This window comes from Apostichopus japonicus, chromosome 8 (genome assembly GCF_037975245.1).
Source record: "Apostichopus japonicus isolate 1M-3 chromosome 8, ASM3797524v1, whole genome shotgun sequence".
Taxonomy (NCBI): domain Eukaryota; kingdom Metazoa; phylum Echinodermata; class Holothuroidea; order Aspidochirotida; family Stichopodidae; genus Apostichopus; species Apostichopus japonicus.
The window spans coordinates 42,261,617-42,282,218 of NC_092568.1; the positions used below are offsets into that span (position 1 = coordinate 42,261,617).

The following is a 20,602-nucleotide window of genomic DNA, read 5'->3' on the forward strand; positions in this document are numbered from 1 at the left end:
ACGCAATAGATACCTAGTTCAATTATTACACTGTCTATGGGTTAACACACTGTTGCCTGTAGACTTACGATTGATTGTGGTGGAACATGTAATTTTACCTGATTCCTGAGTACTACTACTAGTTTCATCAATGTAGACATATGGAACGCTTGTATGATGTTTGATTTTGTCTACATTATTTCACAGCGAGGGGACACTCTCATTTCCAAGTCTTGTATCCTTCTACAATTTTTACAACGGTTTTTGTTCATATGATATAGCCAAGATAAGGCCTACACCTTGGCCTTTGCTAGGCTAATTCGGCTTATGAAGAAAACGCAATCACAGTATCATGTTGAGTAGCGTTGTAGTTGAGAAATTTTCCATGTGTTCTTTGGTCTTGATTGATGTTCGTTGCTGAAAATCTCACAGCCTCTTAATTCGTTTTTAAACAATAATATAATTCCTCCACCCCCCAGTAGCCTACATCTACACTTTCTGTAGGGGCCAGAATTATTATCCTGCCTTTCCCTGCTGTCAGAAGTTTCTGGCAAACTAGAAACACTGTATTTACACTGCAAATACTGTCATTGAAGTCTTGTGGTATAGTAAGTAAGAACTGTATCACTAGCCCTACTTGTGTCACAGTGTTAGTGAAATTACTTCCCAATTGGGTTACTGCTATTTTATGAGATGAGACTCAGTAACCAGTAATTCTGAGTTGGAGGGGCACCAACAATTCAAGGAGGTGCACAATAGGGCTATGCCAACTTTGTGAAGTAATATTGTAAAAATGATGTTAGCATAATAGGGGACGGAGTGCACACTGTCAGCTGCATGCATGGGGAAGTGGCTCCTGAACTTTCATTGTATTGGAAGGTTAACAGTAGTCGATTCAAGTGTGGAGTGTGAAAAACTGTGTTACCATCTCCCAGGGGAGCAGTATAATCATGGGAATATCTCAATGGTAACTTAATAGTGCCACAGTACCCCACATTGCATTTGGGAGTCACATGTATACAACACCAGTGCAAGCCTATCAATTGAGCAGAACCGATGAGGAAGATTTCTACACTTTTGCGTGGGTAAAATATGCGTAATGGGAAGTCGATTGGGACAAACATGTGAAAAATGCAAGTTAAAATAGCAGCGACATGCATGAAGAAGGAAATGCAAGTAAATCCTATAATTGGAACCAGTTGTTCCTCATCTTCAGTTAAAAATCAAGAAGTGACGAGTCTGAAAGCTCCATTTTTTTAAGCTTTGAATTTTTTGTTTATTATGTAACTAAGCAGATTTCTGTACAACCTCTTTGATTGTTTATTTACCCTATTTTTACTGTGGTTAATCACATTCTTGACTAATGAAGCATACACCAAGAAGTGCAACAGAGACAGGTGGGGGCGTGGAAAGAATGAAATTACTGTTAGGAACACATCGTCACACATACACCTACAAGTCTGAACCATCATGGAAGTTATCACAAGACTAATTGCTCATACGTAGTATGACTCATCACCCTGTCTGCCTCTTTTAAAGAACCATAACATAGAGTAGTGTACATCCGCCTGAAAAGATAATCTTCAGAAAATAGTTCTTATTGGACCTACTGAGGTAACTGTTTTGGCATGTCTCCAGTCATCATCAATCTTTGTGATACTTAAATATTAACTGGATGAAAAAATTTAGGACTAGGTAAAACTCGGGAGGCTTTGTTTGGATCCCTGGGTGAAACAGGAAGATTCAACAACAAGAGCGTCAGAAAGGCTGGATGCTAACAAATCTTCTAACCCAAACTCTAAGCAGTCAGTGTGCAGGGTAAATCTACATGTGAAGTGTTAGCCCAACAAACAGCTATCATGTCATCGTCGGATGTCAGTTGAAAACTTCTTTCTATGCTCCAGCGGCTTTGGAAAGTGATGAATTTAGTTTGAAAGTGAATGGAGTAGTTAATAGGGGTATCAAGCCTATAGCAATTGCACAGAGATAACCGGCAGTCACAAAATAACAAAGAATGCCAGGAACAAAAGTAATGACAAAGAGACAGATTTGTAAATGTAATGTTTGCTCTTTATAAGCATCATACACACAAATAAAACATATAAGATATGTTTTCATGTGAAAAGTATACTGTATATATTGAAAAAATTGTAAGGTTTCTCAGCTGCATTGCCAGTGAACAAAAACAGCGAAACTATCACACATTCGGCAACCTCCTCCCAAGCAAAGAAATAACGTTACTTTCATTTCTAAATTAATTGATGATTAACTTGAATCCTGGTCTGATCATCTCTTGCAAGCACACCTCATTCCAGTGTCCATTAAATTATAAAACTCTGCAATCAGCAATTGGAATTGATGTCGAGAAAAGTTGACAAAGGCTTCAGGTCTCGTGACTGCCTCTTACATATTTGTACAGTAACTAGTGTACAGTAGCTGGATAGGTAACGCAAGACCGAAATAACTGAAAGTATTCAAACAAATTAACTTAATAACTAAAATGTTAGTTAATCAGGAAGAATAGTATCATTATTATGAAGCAAAATAAATTATACCTTTAACATTTCCTGGAATTTTGATCAAAACTTCTTCCAGAGGAAACAGCATACAGATCAACTATAAGTCATATTTTTGAGATACAAACTGCAAAAGCTGCTGACTGGTGAGCAAAAATATAAAACAATTCACAAAAACATTCAATGTTCTTGTGGCTATTAATTTCTCCCTTTCATGCATGGTTAAACAAGTTAACCACATAAGCTTTACGTGAAACAAGGTGTCTTTGTAGTGTGTGTTGAAACAAACCACTTAGTTATACTGGTGCGTTAAAGGAACATTAAACCTGTGATATCTCTCAAATGCAGTCAGATTTTTCATAGTTGTTTGTGGAAGTTTTTCATGACAGTCTTCTCTATGACATCATTGAGTAATGATTGCTGGGTTTGTGTCTCCTTTATGGTCAGAAATAGAAAGTAACACTTATAAAATAGGTTTATTTGGCCTTGTTTAGGTAAGAGTAACAGCCAAAACCTTTGTTGTAATGAGCTTAACAATCAAACTACAGATACAGATGCAACAGATGATAACAATGATGCTTGCAACAAGTTCACTGATTGGCTTAAAGAGGCTAGAAATTCACCACTACTTCCAATCAAGGTAGGTCAACTTTAGAACCTAGTGAAATTCAATTTCAAGAGTGACATTGCAAATTTGTAATTTATAATATGTGCTTGTCTAAAACTGAAGCTACAGATCAAGGCCAATATTGGTAACTGTGATGAGTTGCTTAGTTACTCTTAGGTGATGAGAAAGTTGAATGTATTAATGGCGTGGAGGCAGGTATAAAGTATAAGGATCTAAATAAATAATACCAGTGAACTTGATGGGTGGCTTCTGTTGTAGACAAAGGATGTTTTGAAACTTGTCATGTTCAGCAGTTTTACAGTAATCAAAGATAGCCTTTGTTCATTGAAAACCAGTCTCAATGCATTTATTCACCTCAAGAATAGCCAAATTACAACAGAGTCAATATGTGTTACTAGGTATGACTGAATTTAACTTTGTTCTTGATTCTAGGAGCTGAGAGGATGTTTCCTGTTCCACATTAAGGTATCAACATTTTACTTGGTTGGAACAACAAAGGATGACCAGGTGCAACCATTTTTGGCTTTGGAATTGTTAATCAGGTTTGTGACAGCAGTTGTGTTATGTTGTATTATTGTGTAGGAACTTGTTCAAGTGGCCTTTTCTCTCAGCTTTGATGTCATCGGTAGCCATTGAATGAGTGATGACAAGCCTGTTTAATACTGTGCTAATATACATGTACAGTAATATCATTCTAACCCTGTCTCATGAACTATAGCAAAGAGAGTAACACCATGGAGCTATTATAGCTCCATGGTAACACTTAATATGTGTAATCATAATATATTTTGGATGATAGAGTTCATTTGAAGGTCAACAGAAGTGGAATAGTGAAAACCTTGAAAAAGGAATATTTCGAAAAGGAACAACTTTTTGAATGTCTTCCTTAAAGTTGTTGTAACTTATTATTATATGAGTGTAAGGAACATGTATGTTCTGTATATGACTTGGAAGTACACTTGATGCATTTGTACATTCTGTTTAATATATTGCTACAGGAAGCAGCAAACATTGCCCAGCATGCTTGTTTGTATAATTTTTACATAGCAAAGTCATTCCATACAATATTTTCAGTGTTTGTTCATGCTTCACTGGGTGATTCCTGAAGCTGAATTGTTTCTTTAAATTCATTTCTGTGTTTTGATCTGTTTTAGATCTCCTTTCATTTCAGGATTAAAGAGCTGATCAAAGATTTCTGTGGAAGCCTTACAGAAGAGGCCATTGCTTTAAATCGTACCTTAATCTTTGAATTATTGGATGAAGTTGCTGTAAGTGTGCACCCTTCTAACCTATTCTGGTATTGTCCAGTTTAAGGTAAGAAGTAAGTACTGAGATTAAATTTGGGTATAATGTGAAGGATGTATGTTGCTTGATTTCACAGTATGGACGGTCTATTGTCAACTCACAGTAGCTCATACCAGCCCAGTGTTGGCCTGTATGGCTTGTCGTGGGTCTTTGGTTTCTGACTAACACCAACAAGTTGCTCATAGAGCTAGTACCAGCCCAGTGTTGGCCTGTATGGCTTGTCGTGGGTCTATGGTTTCTGACTAGTACCAACAAGTGGCTCATAGGAGCTAGTACCAGCCCAGGGTTGGCCTGTATGGCTTGTCGTGGGTCTATGGTTTCTGACTAGTACCAACAAGTGGCTCATAGAGCTAGTACCAGCCCAGTGTTGGCCAGCATGATTGGCTTGAGGTCTATGACTACTGATTGCTGTTATGATTTGGTTAGGATTTACTCTCCCAGCTCTGTGCTTGCCATCTCTGTATGTCTCTGGTCTTTGATTTCTTAAAACTCTAAGGAATGTGTCATAGAGATTTGCTTCAGCTCAAGGTTGGCCACCACAGTTGCTGGATTGCAGTATTGTCCCAAGGCCAATTTATTAAATTGATTTCTCATCACAAAATTTCTTTGATGAATTTGCTCGTTGATCCAATCGTTGACCCAATTCTTTGGAACCAACTCCCATTGTCTGTTAGAAATTTGAGTTCTTTTGCCAGCTTTAAATATTGATGAATATATGCTCTTTGATCCAATCGTTACCCAATTCTTTGGAACCAACTCCCATTGTCTGTTAGAAATTTGAGTTCTTTTGCTATAGCTTTAAATATAAACTGAAGAAATACCTTTATGCATGCCTTTGGTTTACATTTTGAGTTGTACATGCTTTTCCTTTGGTTAGTGCTTGAATAGATCATTGTTCTGCTGGTGCTACATGAAGTGCCATAGACATGATTATATTGTTATGATATCCTTGTATTTCCTGCCTCAGGATTTTGGTTTTGTTAGGACAACGTCAACCCAAACCTTGAAGCCTTACATTCAGCAGAAGGCTCTTCCAGTTAAACATGCACGTCAGCAACAAACAGTGTTTGGTTTCGGACCGGGATTAGTGAGTATTTAACGTTTAATGGTTGATGCTAATTACAGAACATAGCTTTGGAATAAGGTTTTGAAACTTTGTAGTAGAGATACCTCTGTGACAAGGATACATACTTCAGGCTTAGCTTAAAGTGTAGTAAAAGTTGCAAATTTGGGCTCATCAAAGAATAAAAATCCCATATGTTATGAATGTTTAGTTCCTTAAACCACTTGTCAGGGGAGTTAGGGGAACACAAGTTACTATCATAAAATTATTTCAGAATCTCAAAGATTGTCATGTGAACTTTGAAGGTCTACTTTCAGTGTATTTTGACTTGAAGATGAAGATTGTTTGGAAGCATTGTCCAGTGCTTGTCAATTATCAATTTTTGTTCTTCTTCTCTTGCAGTTCGGAGCAGACTTTCAGTCAGCACCTAGCACAGCAGCAGATAAACCCCTGAGTCAGACCCCGAATCATCAGGTATTAATATAATTGAATAATACAGAAGGGGCTGTTGCCAATGCCAAATGGTGTGGCAGCAGCAGGTAAACCCCTTAGTCAGACCCAGACCCATCAGGTATAAATATAACTGAATAATACAGAAGGGGCTGTTGCCTTAGTCAGACCCAGACCCATCAGGTATAAATATAACTGAATAATACAGAAGGGGCTGTTGCTAATGCCAAATGGTGTGGCAGCAGCAGGTAAACCCCTTAGTCAGACCCAGAGCCACCAGGTATAAATATAACTGAATAATACAGAAGGGGATGTTGTCAATGCCACATGGTATGGCAGCAGCAGGTAAACCCCTTAGTCAGACCCAGAGCCATCAGGTATAAATATAACTGAATAATACAGAAGGGACTGTTGTCAATGCCACATGGTGTGGTAGCATCAGATAAACCCCAGAGTCAGACCCAGAGCCATCAGGTATAAATAGAACTGAATAATACAGAAGGGGCTGTTGCCAATGCCAAATGGTGTGGTAACACTAGGTAAACCCCTGAGTCAGACCCAGAGCCATCAGGTATAAATATAACTGAATAAAACAGAAGGGGCTGTTGTCAATGCCACATGGTGTGGTAGCAACAGATAAACCCCTGAGTCAGACCCAGAGCCATCAGGTATAAATATAACTGAATAAAACAGAAGGGGCTGTTGTCAATGCCACATGGTGTGGTAGCAACAGATAAACCCCTGAGTCAGACCCAGAGCCATCAGGTATAAATATAACTGAATAAAACAGAAGGGGCTGTTGTCAATGCCACATGGTGTGGCACCACAAGAGTTTGATATCAAGTTACTTTCTAGTTTGTATGCCTTTCATTTTTCAGCGAGCTTTGACACACTTCTAGTCAAAGTTCTTTGTCTTGTGTGTGTGGATCAATCACTTCTCCTTTTAATAATTATTCACAGTTTTTATTGATGGTGAGTTGTGTTCATTTAATTATAATATTCACTCTATTTCTACTGTGATTTTCGTCTGTTTACAGACAATATCAGGAGAACGGAAGGAAATATTTTTGGATGTGATAGAAAAATTGAGTGCAGTTATAACTTCCAATGTAAGTAGCATTTACTTCAATCGATGGGGAGAGGAAGGAGAGGTGGGTGGAAGGAGGGAGGTGAAAATTGTGTATCATTATTTTAGATCCTGAAGAATAAAGCCTCTATAAGTATATTTTGCATAAAATGGGATAATATCAGTGATTTTTTTTGGTAATATATATCTTTATGTTTATTATTATGATGATGTAGCAGTATTAAACAGTTTCTTTCATTGTTGTCCTATCTTCACCAGGGATCAATCATAACTAGCGAATTCATTCTTGTTTTGTTTCTGAATAAGTCAGAATCAGGAATTATAGCAAAATCTTAAGTTTCCTTCTTCCAGTAAATGACAATATTGCAAACAAAACTGTAATTGTAAGAGAAGTTGTGAATCATTAATTCATAGTCATGAAGCATAATGCCTCTATAAGGTTTGTTGATATAAGTCGGCTCTGTTATTTATGTATATGTGTATTATACTTAAGCAGTATTGAAACAGTTCATCCAATTGTTGTCTTGTTTCCACCAGGGATCGATCATCACTAGTGAAGTGAACGGATCAGTTCAAGTGAGGTCATTCCTGTCCGGAGATCCAGGTAATCCTGTAGCATTCATCCATTGTCATCTAAACATCCTTCTTACTATAAGAGCATCAGAGACTCCAACATTGTAATGCAAGATCGCACCAGTCAAAGACTGGACCAATCTAGCTTTCTGCTGTGTTTAATCATCTTTTGACCCACTGACTAACATGGTATCAATGTTCATGAGTTTGGTAATATTGTTTAGCTGTTAGAATAAGTTTCATTCCTTTTCAAGAATGTAAATATCCCTCAAAGACCTTTTTTTTAAATTAAAAATGGCAGGGATGGGGTGCCTTACTACTTTATTTTGGAGGTTTTGATCACCATGGTGACATAGTAAAATAAATGTTGGATGAGTATTGATCATTTCCTTTGCCCAGTCCTAGACATGTACAGGAACTTGACTCTGTTGAATTAAGTTGAATCATAAACTGGTCTCTGGCTGTGCATTGATATGTGCAGTTGGTTTTGTGAACTAATGGTACTTACTCCAGTTTCCATTAAATGAATACTCACATTGAAACTGACATACCCATTGTTTCCAGCTTATCACCGCTTTTAAATTGAGGTTCCCTTTGACATATTGTTTTTTTTTTACCATTCATGTTTTGCAGAACTGAAAATCGGTCTAAGTGACAATATTGTTATTGGCAAGTTGTCACAGGTTGGCTATGGATCTCAGCTTAGAGTAGACCGTGCCCAATTCCATCCAGGAGTCAAGTTAGATCAGGAACACCAGACTAAGACATTATCCATCCATCCACCAGAAGGTGAGGTGAGTTTCAGTAACACCAGACTAAGACATTATCCATCCATCCACCAGAAGGTGAGATGAGTTTCAGTACACCAGACTAAGACATTATCCATCCATCAAACAGAGGGTGAGGTGAGTTCCAGTAACACCAGACTAAGACATTATCCATCCTTCCACCAGAGGGTGAGGTGAGTTTCAGTAACACCAGACTAAGACATTATCCATCCTTCCACCAGAGGGTGAGGTGAGTTTCAGTAACACCAGACTAAGACATTATCCATCCATCCACCAGAAGGTGAGGTGAGTTTCAGTAACACCAGACTAAGACATTATCCATCCATCCACCAGAAGGTGAGGTGAGTTTCAGTAACACCAGACTAAGACATTATCCATCCATCCACCAGAAGGTGAGGTGAATTCCAGTAACACCAGACTAAGACATTATCCATCCTTCCACCAGAGGGTGAGGTGAGTTTCAGTAACACCAGACTAAGACATTATCCATCCTTCCACCAGAGGGTGAGGTGAGTTTCAGTAACACCAGACTAAGACATTATCCATCCATCAAACAGAGGGTGAGGTGAGTTTCAGTAACACCAGACTAAGATATTATCCACCCACCAGAGGGTGAGGTGAGTTTCAGGAACACCAGACTAAGACATTATCCATCCATCCATTCTCCAGAGGGTGGGGTGAGTTTAAGGAGAAGGATAGGTAGTGAGAAGTTCAAAGCCCTCAAGGAGTGACCACCTCCCTCTCTTCAGACACACACACATGGACATAAATGCTTGACAACAGAAAAGTAAAAGAATGTAAATGATGTAGTTCTGAGGTTCTCTCAGGGCCTGACAGATATCATTACTGGCATTTCAGAACTCCACTGTGAATAGCTGACTGTAATTGAGTTCCACCTGAAAGAAAGAAATATAATTATTCATTGGAATTATTCATCTGAAGTAATCATCTGGTTCACTTTTCTTTTGTAAAGCAGCTTTTTTTGTGGATTGAAATTGATAATGTTAAATACTTTGTTGAATGTTCATATCAATGTCTGCAATGCAAATTATTAGCTAGACTAATAAGTTCCAATTCAGATAATGAAGATAATCTTCAAAAGTTTGAAAATTGGTGAGGGGATGGTTATATATGATTAATATGATAGCAATATATTTAATATCTAACTTGTGGAAATGATGCTTTGAGCTGTTAAATTTGCCATCTTTGATGCTCTATTGTTCAAACATTTGCTACTTTTAGAAAGTTTTCAGTTGTTTTCTTCAAATCTTTAGTTTACATTACTGAAGTATGAAATCAGCAGTGAATTACCGAGAGGACTCCCATTCAGACTTTCTTCTTTAATGGAGGAGTTTCCTGATAAGCAGTAAGTTAACCAGTTTCAGTTATTTTGCTTTCTATGTAATAATGAAGTTTTGTATCTAATACTGTACAATCAAATTCTTCTTTTAATGTTACGTATCTTTATTTGTGAGATTATATGTGGCTGGACTAGACACAGTCTTCAACTTACTTGAATCACATAGAGACAGTCTTCAGCCTCCCTGACTCACATAGACACAGACTTCAGCTTACTTGAATCATATAAACACAGTGTTCAGCTTATTTGTCTCACATAAACACAGTCTTCAGCTTACTTGACTCATATAAACATAGACTTCAGCTTACTTGAATCACATAGACACAGTCTTCAGCTTACCTGACTGACATAGAGAGAGTCTTCGACTTCAGCTTACCTGACTCACATAGACACAGTCTTCAGCTTACCTGACTCACATAAACACAGTCTTCAGCTTACTTGACTCGTATAAACATAGACTTCAGCTTACTTGAATCACATAGACACAGTCTTCAGCTTATCTGACTCACATAGAGAGAGTCTTCGACTTCAGCTTACCTGACTCACATAGACACAGTCTTCAGCTTACCTGACTCACATAGACACAGTCTTCATCTTACCTGACTCACATAGACAGTTTTTAGCTTGACTGACTCATATAGACACAGTCTTCAGCTTAATGACTCAAATATACAGTCTTTAGCTGACTTGACTCATCAATTAGATGCAGTCTTTAGTTAACCATACCAGTCTATACTTTACCAGGTTCAAATGGACATGGACTCTCACTCAGTATTTATTTTAAAGACTCAACTAGACTTAAATACTTATCTCTGCAAGACTCAGGTAGGCAGTGTTGCTGACTTGCATTAAGATATATATGACCTGAAAAACCTAAAAATACTAGTGCCCTAGAAGTCTGCTTCATGCACATAGGTTCAATTTGCATGTTGAATTTAAATTACCAGTTATTATTATGATAGGACCCAGCATTCTGTATATTAAATCTGAACTCATCACAATATCTTGATAAAGTGCACTAGATATAGATATCTGTTCCATATGCCAATATAGCTATTCCAGATACTATACATATGTTCTGGTTTAGAACTTTCCAGCTAGCTGAATGGTCACATAGATTCCAGTATTATGGTCTGATTGGTTGATTGATCAAGTACTGTTATTATCCTAATTAGCATGTTTCTCTTCCCCAGAGAATTAGACGTACAGCTAAAGCTTTACTGTCTTCTACCAGAGACTAACAGCGCAGTCAACATCAAGGTTCATATACCTATGCCAGCCGATACCAAAAGGTAACAGCTTTGATCCTGTCATAATTTATGCATAAAGAAAGAGAGATTAGATCCTTCTCCTCAAGAACCACATTATTGATATCAATAGTTAACAAACTGTAGTTTACGTAAACTTAACTCATGTGAAACATGAGTCATATTAATACCTTCTTAATACCATTCTTCCATGTGTGTAGTAGTCAATGAATGTTGGACCACTAAGTAACTTAACATGGTCTGGTGATGTGCTTAATGTGTGTGGTAGTATATGAATGTTGGACCACTTAGTAACAATTAACATGGTCTGGTGATGTGCTTAATGTGTGTGGTAGTAAATGAATGTTGGACCACTTAGTAACTTAACATGGTCTGGTGATGTGCTTAATGTGTGTGGTAGTATATGAATGTTAGACCACTTAGTAACTTAACATGGTCTGGTGATGTGCTTAATGTGTGTAGTAGTAAATGAATGTTGGACCACTTAGTAACTTAACATGGTCTGGTGATGTGCTTAATGTGTGTGGTAGTATATGAATGTTAGACCACTTAGTAACTTAACATGGTCTGGTGATGTGCTTAATGTGTGTAGTAGTAAATGAATGTTGGACCACTTAGTAAATTAACATGGTCTGGTGATGTGCTTAATGTGTGTGGTAGTATATGAATGTTGGACTACTTAGTAACTTAACATGGTCTGGTGATGTGCTTAATGTGTGTAGTAGTAAATGAATGTTGGACCACTTAGTAACTTAACATGGTCTGGTGATGTGCTTAATGTGTGTAGTAGTATATGAATGTTGGACCACTTAGTAACTTAACATGGTCTGGTGATGTGCTTAATGTGTGTAGTAGTAAATGAATGTTGGACCACTTAGTAAATTAACATGGTCTGGTGATGTGCTTAATGTGTGTGGTAGTATATGAATGTTGGACCACTTAGTAACTTAACATGGTCTGGTGATGTGCTTAATGTGTGTAGTAGTAAATGAATGTTGGACCACTTAGTAAATTAACATGGTCTGGTGATGTGCTTAATGTGTGTGGTAGTATATGAATGTTAGACCACTTAGTAACTTAACATGGTCTGGTGATGTGCTTAATGTGTGTAGTAGTAAATGAATGTTGGACCACTTAGTAACTTAACATGGTCTGGTGATGTGCTTAATGTGTGTGGTAGTAAATGAATGTTGGACCACTTAGTAACTTAACATGGTCTGGTGATGTGCTTAATGTGTGTGGTAGTAAATGAATGTTGGACCACTTAGTAAATTAACATGGTCTGGTGATGTGCTTAATGTGTGTGGTAGTATATGAATGTTGGACCACTTAGTAACTTAACATGGTCTGCAGTGTTCGATTTTTCCGGTATCGCATCGCAAAATGCGATCCAAAACAACAAACTTGCGAGACGTTTCCAAATCAGCATCGCACATTGTGCCGATTTATGCGATTCAAATTCCTAGTCAGATTTGGGAGCAAACACTCAAACCTTAACTTACGAACTGTCGATCACAATGTAGAAGTTATAATTTATTGAGTTTATACTCAATGTACAACTTATTCACTTGACCGTATAGCGAAAAAAAAACCTGAAAAAATAATATCCTACCATAGTTAAGTGTAAAGCAAATAGCCTAACCACCTCGGCGGTTACGGATCTCACGTAACTAAAAGGTTCCCTGGCAACGTGCCCAAAAAATGTTAAGAAACAGGTGTTACACAGGGGATGAGCTCACAGTTGTTGGGAAGGTACCTGGGCAAATTCGCAGCACATGTACCGTGGTACAATAGTTGGGTATAGGGTTAAACACTGCAGTTGTAAAAATGTACGCATAGTGCACGCTATTCATTGTTAGGCAGTCTAGAAACGGGGCTTTACTGAACGTTGTTTGTTTCATAATATCGGAAGTTTTGTAAGTCGCACTTTTTAAAGATTGAAAGACAGATTAAATCTCTTTTCATTTTATAACATAATATAGCTACTTTAACTTGTCATTTTAAAATTTTCATCAGTTTCGTGACAATTTAAATAAAAAAGTTGTCAGTATTTTGCATCCTCAACTGCGAAATTTTTCATCGCCAGACATCGCAAAAAATGACAACTATTTCCGGGGGCTTTCGCCCCCAGGATCCCCACGAGGGGTTCTACCCCATGACCCCACCATAGCCCTAAGACGGGCCCCTGGACACCATGCCTTTATGCTCGCACGTTACGCGTGCTAGGCAGGCGAACACCGGCGGGAAATCGGCAGTGTGTTCGCGGGAAATTGAACAAGGTTTTCCAACACTGCTGAACTGTGCAGTTACTGTATCCATCATGTTCAAGGTTTTCACGGAGGCCTTTTAGGAAATGAATGGTTAGTACAGTGTATATATGCTGCACTAATGCTGTGTGTAGGCCAAGGTTCACGAAGGTCATTGGTTATATTCGCGCGCCGTAGACGTGTTTTTAGATGTTACGGAGAGTCAGGTTTCCATGGATATTAATCGAAAATGAATCTGAGTTTAACTGACGCTAAAGAAATGGATCGTCTTGGGCAGATTAACAAATCATTGCAAGTATAAATAAGTACAGGTAGCTCTGCTGTTAAAAAGAAAAGTTCAATATCGGTTTGCTGTTATCGGCAATTGGGCAAAATTTTACCGATACCGATATGCTGCCGATATTGCAAATATCGGCCGATACCGATATTGAAACCGATTATCGTAGCAACACTAGTATAAATAATAATAATAAACAAACATTTTCTAGTTAATACATTGATCGCCAACATTTGGTCCGTTTTGTGGTAATTTCAAAACTGCTATTCAATATTGGGGAACTGCTATGCAACAAAAATATTGTATAGCAATTGTCGAAATTTGTTGCTATGCAATTTTTTGGCCATAAGTCAAACCCTGATGGTCTGGTGATGTGCTTAATGTGTGTAGTAGTAAATGAATGTTGGACCACTTAGTAACTTAACATGGTCTGGTGATGTGCTTAATGTGTGTAGTAGTAAATGAATGTTGGACCACTTAGTAACTTAACATGGTCTGGTGATGTGCTTAATGTGTGTGGTAGTAAATGAATGTTGGACCACTTAGTAAATTAACATGGTCTGGTGATGTGCTTAATGTGTGTGGTAGTAAATGAATGTTGGACCACTTAGTAAATTAACATGGTCTGGTGATGTGCTTAATGTGTGTGGTAGTATATGAATGTTGGACCACTTAGTAAATTAACATGGTCTGGTGATGTGCTTAATGTGTGTAGTAGTAAATGAATGTTGGACCACTTAGTAACTTAACATGGTCTGGTGATGTGCTTAATGTGTGTAGTAGTAAATGAATGTTGGACCACTTAGTAACTTAACATGGTCTGGTGATGTGCTTAATGTGTGTGGTAGTATATGAATGTTAGACCACTTAGTAACTTAACATGGTCTGGTGATGTGCTTAATGTGTGTAGTAGTAAATGAATGTTGGACCACTTAGTAACTTAACATGGTCTGGTGATGTGCTTAATGTGTGTGGTAGTATATGAATGTTAGACCACTTAGTAACTTAACATGGTCTGGTGATGTGCTTAATGTGTGTAGTAGTAAATGAATGTTAGACCACTTAGTAACTTAACATGGCCTGGTGATGTGCTTAATGTGTGTGGTAGTATATGAATGTTAGACCACTTAGTAACTTAACATGGTCTGGTGATGTGCTTAATGTGTGTAGTAGTAAATGAATGTTGGACCACTTAGTAACTTAACATGGTCTGGTGATGTGCTTAATGTGTGTGGTAGTATATGAATGTTAGACCACTTAGTAACTTAACATGGTCTGGTGATGTGCTTAATGTGTGTAGTAGTAAATGAATTTTGGACCACTTAGTAACTTAAAATGGTCTGGTGATGTGCTTAATGTGTGTAGTAGTAAATGAATGTTGGACCACTTAGTAACTTAACATGGTCTGGTGATGTGCTTAATGTGTGTAGTAGTACATGAATGTTAGACCACTTAGTAACAATTAACATGGTCTGGTGATGTGCTTAATGTGTGTGGTAGTATATGAATGTCGGACCACTTAGTAACTTAACATGGTCTGGTGATGTGCTTAATGTGTGTGGTAGTATATGAATGTTGGACCACTTAGTAACTTAACATGGTCTGGTGATGTGCTTAATGTGTTTAGTAGTACATGAATGTTAGACCACTTAGTAACAATTAACATGGTCTGGTGATGTGCTTAATGTGTGTGGTAGTATATGAATGTTAGACCACTTAGTAACAACTAACATGGTCTGGTGATGTGCTTAATGTGTGTGGTAGTATATGAATGTTGGACCACTTAGTAACTTAACATGGTCTGGTGATGTGCTTAATGTGTGTGGTAGTATATGAATGTTGGACCACTTAGTAACTTAACATGGTCTGGTGATGTGCTTAATGTGTGTGGTAGTATATGAATGTTGGACCACTTAGAAACTTAACATGGTCTGGTGATGTGCTTAATGTGTGTAGTAGTAAATGTTAGACCACTTAGTAACTTAACATGGTCTGGTGATGTGCTTAATGTGTGTAGTAGTATATGAATGTTGGACCACTTAGTAAATTAACATGGTCTGGTGATGTGCTTAATGTGTGTGGTAGTATATGAATGTTAGACCACTTAGTAACTTAACATGGTCTGGTGATGTGCTTAATGTGTGTAGTAGTAAATGAATGTTGGACCACTTAGTAACTTAACATGGTCTGGTGATGTGCTTAATGTGTGTGGTAGTATATGAATGTTAGACCACTTAGTAACTTAACATGGTCTGGTGATGTGCTTAATGTGTGTAGTAGTAAATGAATGTTGGACCACTTAGTAACTTAACATGGTCTGGTGATGTGCTTAATGTGTGTGGTAGTATATGAATGTTAGACCACTTAGTAACTTAACATGGTCTGGTGATGTGCTTAATGTGTGTGGTAGTAAATGAATGTTGGACCACTTAGTAACTTAACATGGTCTGGTGATGTGCATAATGTGTGTAGTAGTAAATGAATGTTGGACCACTTAGTAACTTAACATGGTCTGGTGATGTGCTTAATGTGTGTGGTAGTACATGAATGTTGGACCACTTAGTAACAATTAACATGGTCTGGTGATGTGCTTAATGTGTGTGGTAGTATATGAATGTTGGACCACTTAGTAACTTAACATGGTCTGGTGATGTGCTTAATGTGTGTGGTAGTACATGAATGTTAGACCACTTAGTAACTTAACATGGTCTGGTGATGTGCTTAATGTGTGTGGTAGTATATGAATGTCGGACCACTTAGTAACTTAACATGGTCTGGTGATGTGCTTAATGTGTGTGGTAGTATATGAATGTCGGACCACTTAGTAACTTAACATGGTCTGGTGATGTGCTTAATGTGTGTGGTAGTATATGAATGTCGGACCACTTAGTAACTTAACATGGTCTGGTGATGTGCTTAATGTGTGTGGTAGTATATGAATGTTGGACCACTTAGTAACTTAACATGGTCTGGTGATGTGCTTAATGTGTGTGGTAGTATATGAATGTTGGACCACTTAGTAACTTAACATGGTCTGGTGATGTGCTTAATGTGTGTGGTAGTATATGAATGTTAGACCACTTAGTAACTTAACATGGTCTGGTGATGTGCTTAATGTGTGTGGTAGTATATGAATGTTGGACCACTTAGTAACTTAACATGGTCTGGTGATGTGCTTAATGTGTGTGGTAGTATATGAATGTTGGACCACTTAGTAACTTAACATGGTCTGGTGATGTGCTTAATGTGTGTGGTAGTATATGAATGTCGGACCACTTAGTAACTTAACATGGTCTGGTGATGTGCTTAATGTGTGTGGTAGTATATGAATGTTGGACCACTTAGTAACTTAACATGGTCTGGTGATGTGCTTAATGTGTGTGGTAGTATATGAATGTTGGACCACTTAGTAACTTAACATGGTCTGGTGATGTGCTTAATATGTGTGGTAGTATATGAATGTCAGACCACTTAGTAACTTAACATGGTCTGGTGATGTGATTGATGTGTGTGGTAGTACATGAATGTTGGACCACTTAGTAACTTAACATGGTCTGGTGATGTGATTGATGTGTGTGGTAGTACATGAATGTTGGACCACTTAGTAACTTAACATGGTCTGGTGATGTGCTTCAAGTGTGTGGTAGTATATGAATGTTGGACCACTTAGTAACTTAACATGGTCTGGTGATGTGCTTAATGTGTGTGGTAGTAAATGAATGTTGGACCACTTAGTAACTTAACATGGTCTGGTGATGTGCTTAATGTGTGTAGTAGTAAATGAATGTTGGACCACTTAGTAACTTAACATGGTCTGGTGATGTGCTTAATGTGTGTGGTAGTATATAAATGTTAGACCACTTAGTAACTTAACATGGTCTGGTGATGTGCTTAATGTGTGTAGTAGTAAATGAATGTTAGACCACTTAGTAACTTAACATGGCCTGGTGATGTGCTTAATGTGTGTGGTAGTATATGAATGTTAGACCACTTAGTAACTTAACATGGTCTGGTGATGTGCTTAATGTGTGTAGTAGTAAATGAATGTTGGACCACTTAGTAACTTAACATGGTCTGGTGATGTGCTTAATGTGTGTGGTAGTATATGAATGTTAGACCACTTAGTAACTTAACATGGTCTGGTGATGTGCTTAATGTGTGTGGTAGTATATGAATGTTGGACCACTTAGTAACTTAATATGCCTTACAATGCTAATCTGAGCTTAGCACCCCTCCCTTCAGAAAAAGATTAAAAAAACTCATATCTGTTGTAGCTAGAACAAACCATAATATTTTGGGTGTTTGTAGACTAGGGTTGCTCTTACACATTGCAGCAGACAGGACCCTGAAAAGAAAGAAAGTGTTATTCTATTTATGAAGTGGCAAACATTTCACATTATTTGAAGCACCTCTGGACAAATTGTTTCACTATTTGTTTTTCTGTCCTTTTCACCAGTCATGTTTTGTACAATACATTTGCTGAAAATATAGCAATCATAGCAGTAAACAGTAGACAAAACTGTCACCATAATCAATGTAAATATGACATGATTCAGTCAGAAAGTCTTGCTTTAATTACACCTCTCTGTCTTTGACTTTTCAATCCAGCGTTGGGCCGAGTCTTCCTAGCAAGGACCAGTCATTTGACTTTAACAACAAAGACAAGAGGGCGGTTTGGATCATCAAAAAGTTACTTGGCAAAACTGAGTCAGTGGTCAAATTAAGGGTAAGCAAGAGTCCTAGTAATCTGTTTTAGAAGTTTCCATTCCTTGCTGGTTGTTTCTCCCTTCATGGTTTTCTCAATACTCTTCATTTTTCATCATTCTTTACCATTTATTCTTTAAACAAAGAAACACAAATTCAAATCCTTTGTTGAGATTGAGTGGCTTACTATTAGTATCTTGCTGTAATAGTAAGCCCATGATGTAAATAGAATTGTTATTTTCCTTTCTTTCTTCCAGCTCCAGCTCAACTCTGTTACATCTTCTTCCAAACTTCAAGTTGGTCCAGTAAATTTGGAATTTGAAATAAAAGATTGGACATGTTCTCACATTCAAATACATTATCTAAAAGTCTTGGACCCTCAGCGACCTCATGCACCTCAGCGCTGGGTTAGATATATTACTCATAGTGACTCTTTTACGTTCCGAATCAGGTGATGTTTCCGAGGCTCTGGTAATAAACTCATGCATATCCAGTAGATGAGAGGAGAAGTCAGGTAGCATCACTATATTATTTGATACATTCATGAAATCCAAGAAACAAGTGGCAGGTCAATATGTATGAAGAAAAACTGATGAGGTGAATATGCAGAAGGAAGCCTTTACATAAGAACAAAGAAACACTTGATGAGATGAATATGCAAAAAGAGGCCTATAGATAGGAACAAAGAAACAGATGATTAAATTCATATTCAGGAGGAGGCCATTGGATAGGAACAAAGAAACACTGGATGAGAGTAATATGCAAAAGGAGGCCTATAGATAGGAACAAAAACAGCTGGTTAAATGAATATGCAGAAAGAGGCCATTGGATAGGAACAAAGAAACACTTGATGAGATGAATATGCAAAAGGAGGCCTATAGATAGGAACAAAAACAGCTGGTTAAATGAATATGCAGAAAGAGGCCATTGGATAGGAACAAAGAAACACTTGATGAGATGAATATGCAAAAGGAGGCCTATAGATAGGAACAAAGAAACAGATGATTAAATGAATATGCAGAAAGAGGCCATTGGATAGGAACAAAGGCAGGAATGTTTTGAATTCCTTAAACTATGTTCTACTGTTTACCATATCTGAGCAAACATCTACCATCGGACCATGAGTCATGTCTGAACAAACTGCTAGGAGCTGTCACATGTAATCAGGCATTAATACTTATGTACCACCAAGACACCCTTATGTGTTATGTGTTATATGTGAGATCCAACCTGTCATTTCTTGCTCTGGTACGACATCACTGTATCATATCTCATGATGACACTAACAGACGGAAGATTCCAAACTTTTGCAACCAAGAGGATTAATTTAAATAGAACTTTCTCTTTAATCTGTTTACACTTAAAGAATGCATAGCAACATAGTTTAGTAACGTCTGATCTAGAAAGTTTGGTGAGAAGTCGGTTTGCTTTCTTTCATTTTTGCCTGGATATTCTCATTGAAGCTGGAGAGGCTTTTGATATTGTTACAGATTTGTAGGAATACCTTATTACCCCAGCCTTATTACTATTCATAAATTTGCATTACTATGCATATGCCCTGTTCATATCTCCCATAAGGACTTAATGTCTGTTGTAAACAGGCATTTTCGTTTGACTTAAATGATAATTGAATAAAGTGCAATCAAGTTTCTTTTCAATTTCAAGTATACTCTGTATCTCATTTGGGTGGTTTGTCGTTTTACAAGTTACAGATCGCATTACTCTTTGTTTTCATACATAACTGCTAAATCTCGATGCAAAAATTCATAGATGCCATGTGTGTTATGACACAATGTCAACATTTTGAGCCATTGATTTCAACAAAAAGTTACACTATAATGAAAATTTGACAGTTTAGGTAAACTAGGAAGGCTTTTGAGGGCTTTGGGAACCCACTTGGAATGTATTTGTAAATGATCTGTGTAAGTCTAGCTCAAAAGCAATAAACAGGAGAATTGATGTTGGGAACCAAGCAGTGGCGTCACCAGACTTTTCAGTCTGGGGGGGCACAGGGGGGGCACCAGCATTTGATGGGGGGGCACTTAGGTGGATACGGATCAACGTCCTGGGGAGGGGTCTAAGGGGAGGGGGTGCCCCTCCAGGCGCGGCGGAACAGGAAAATTATTGGGGGGACTAATGTGTAGAGACTATCTAAGCGGAGCGCCACCATTGGTTGGCGCGGAGCGTACAAGAAAATTTTGGGTTTTTCAAACCCCCAGATGGCCGGAAACGGCACTTCCCGAGTGTTTCATGCTGCGAATACCTAGCCCTAAAATATGGGTCTCAAGCCTGCAATTTCTCAGATTGCAAGCCCCCAAGCCCCCCGGTTCCGCCGCC

General features: G+C 37.9%; 1 protein-coding gene across 2 annotated transcripts; it reads left to right on the forward strand.

Moving 5' to 3' along the window:
* Positions 1–67: 67 nt before the first annotated feature.
* Positions 68–19,923, forward strand: LOC139972085 (AP-4 complex subunit mu-1-like). 2 transcript variants are annotated; one of them, XM_071979005.1, is made up of 13 exons: positions 68–214; positions 3,044–3,135; positions 3,556–3,665; positions 4,295–4,391; positions 5,396–5,515; positions 5,894–5,965; positions 6,979–7,050; positions 7,566–7,632; positions 8,235–8,395; positions 9,664–9,755; positions 10,943–11,041; positions 18,170–18,287; positions 18,523–19,923. In XM_071979005.1, exons 1-13 carry the CDS (start codon positions 154–156, stop codon positions 18,718–18,720), a joined length of 1,359 nt encoding a protein of 452 aa, XP_071835106.1. In that variant the 5' UTR covers positions 68–153; the 3' UTR covers positions 18,721–19,923. The 2 variants fall into 2 exon arrangements, with proteins under 2 accessions (XP_071835106.1, XP_071835107.1); XM_071979006.1 differs by having other exon boundaries at positions 3,589–3,665.
* The last annotated feature ends 679 nt before the right edge of the window (positions 19,924–20,602 follow it).

What these genes read in the sequence shown, in the direction of transcription:
- LOC139972085 (XM_071979005.1), top strand. Translation starts at nt 154, where the DNA reads ATGATGTTTGATTTTGTCTACATTATTTCACAGCGAGGGGACACTCTC. An exon ending in GTGCAGTTATAACTTCCAAT is followed by an intron (nt 7,051 to 7,565) that starts GTAAGTAGCATT and finishes TGTTTCCACCAG; the next exon opens with GGATCGATCATCACTAGTGA. An exon ending in TCCATCCACCAGAAGGTGAG is followed by an intron (nt 8,396 to 9,663) that starts GTGAGTTTCAGT and finishes TCAAATCTTTAG; the next exon opens with TTTACATTACTGAAGTATGA.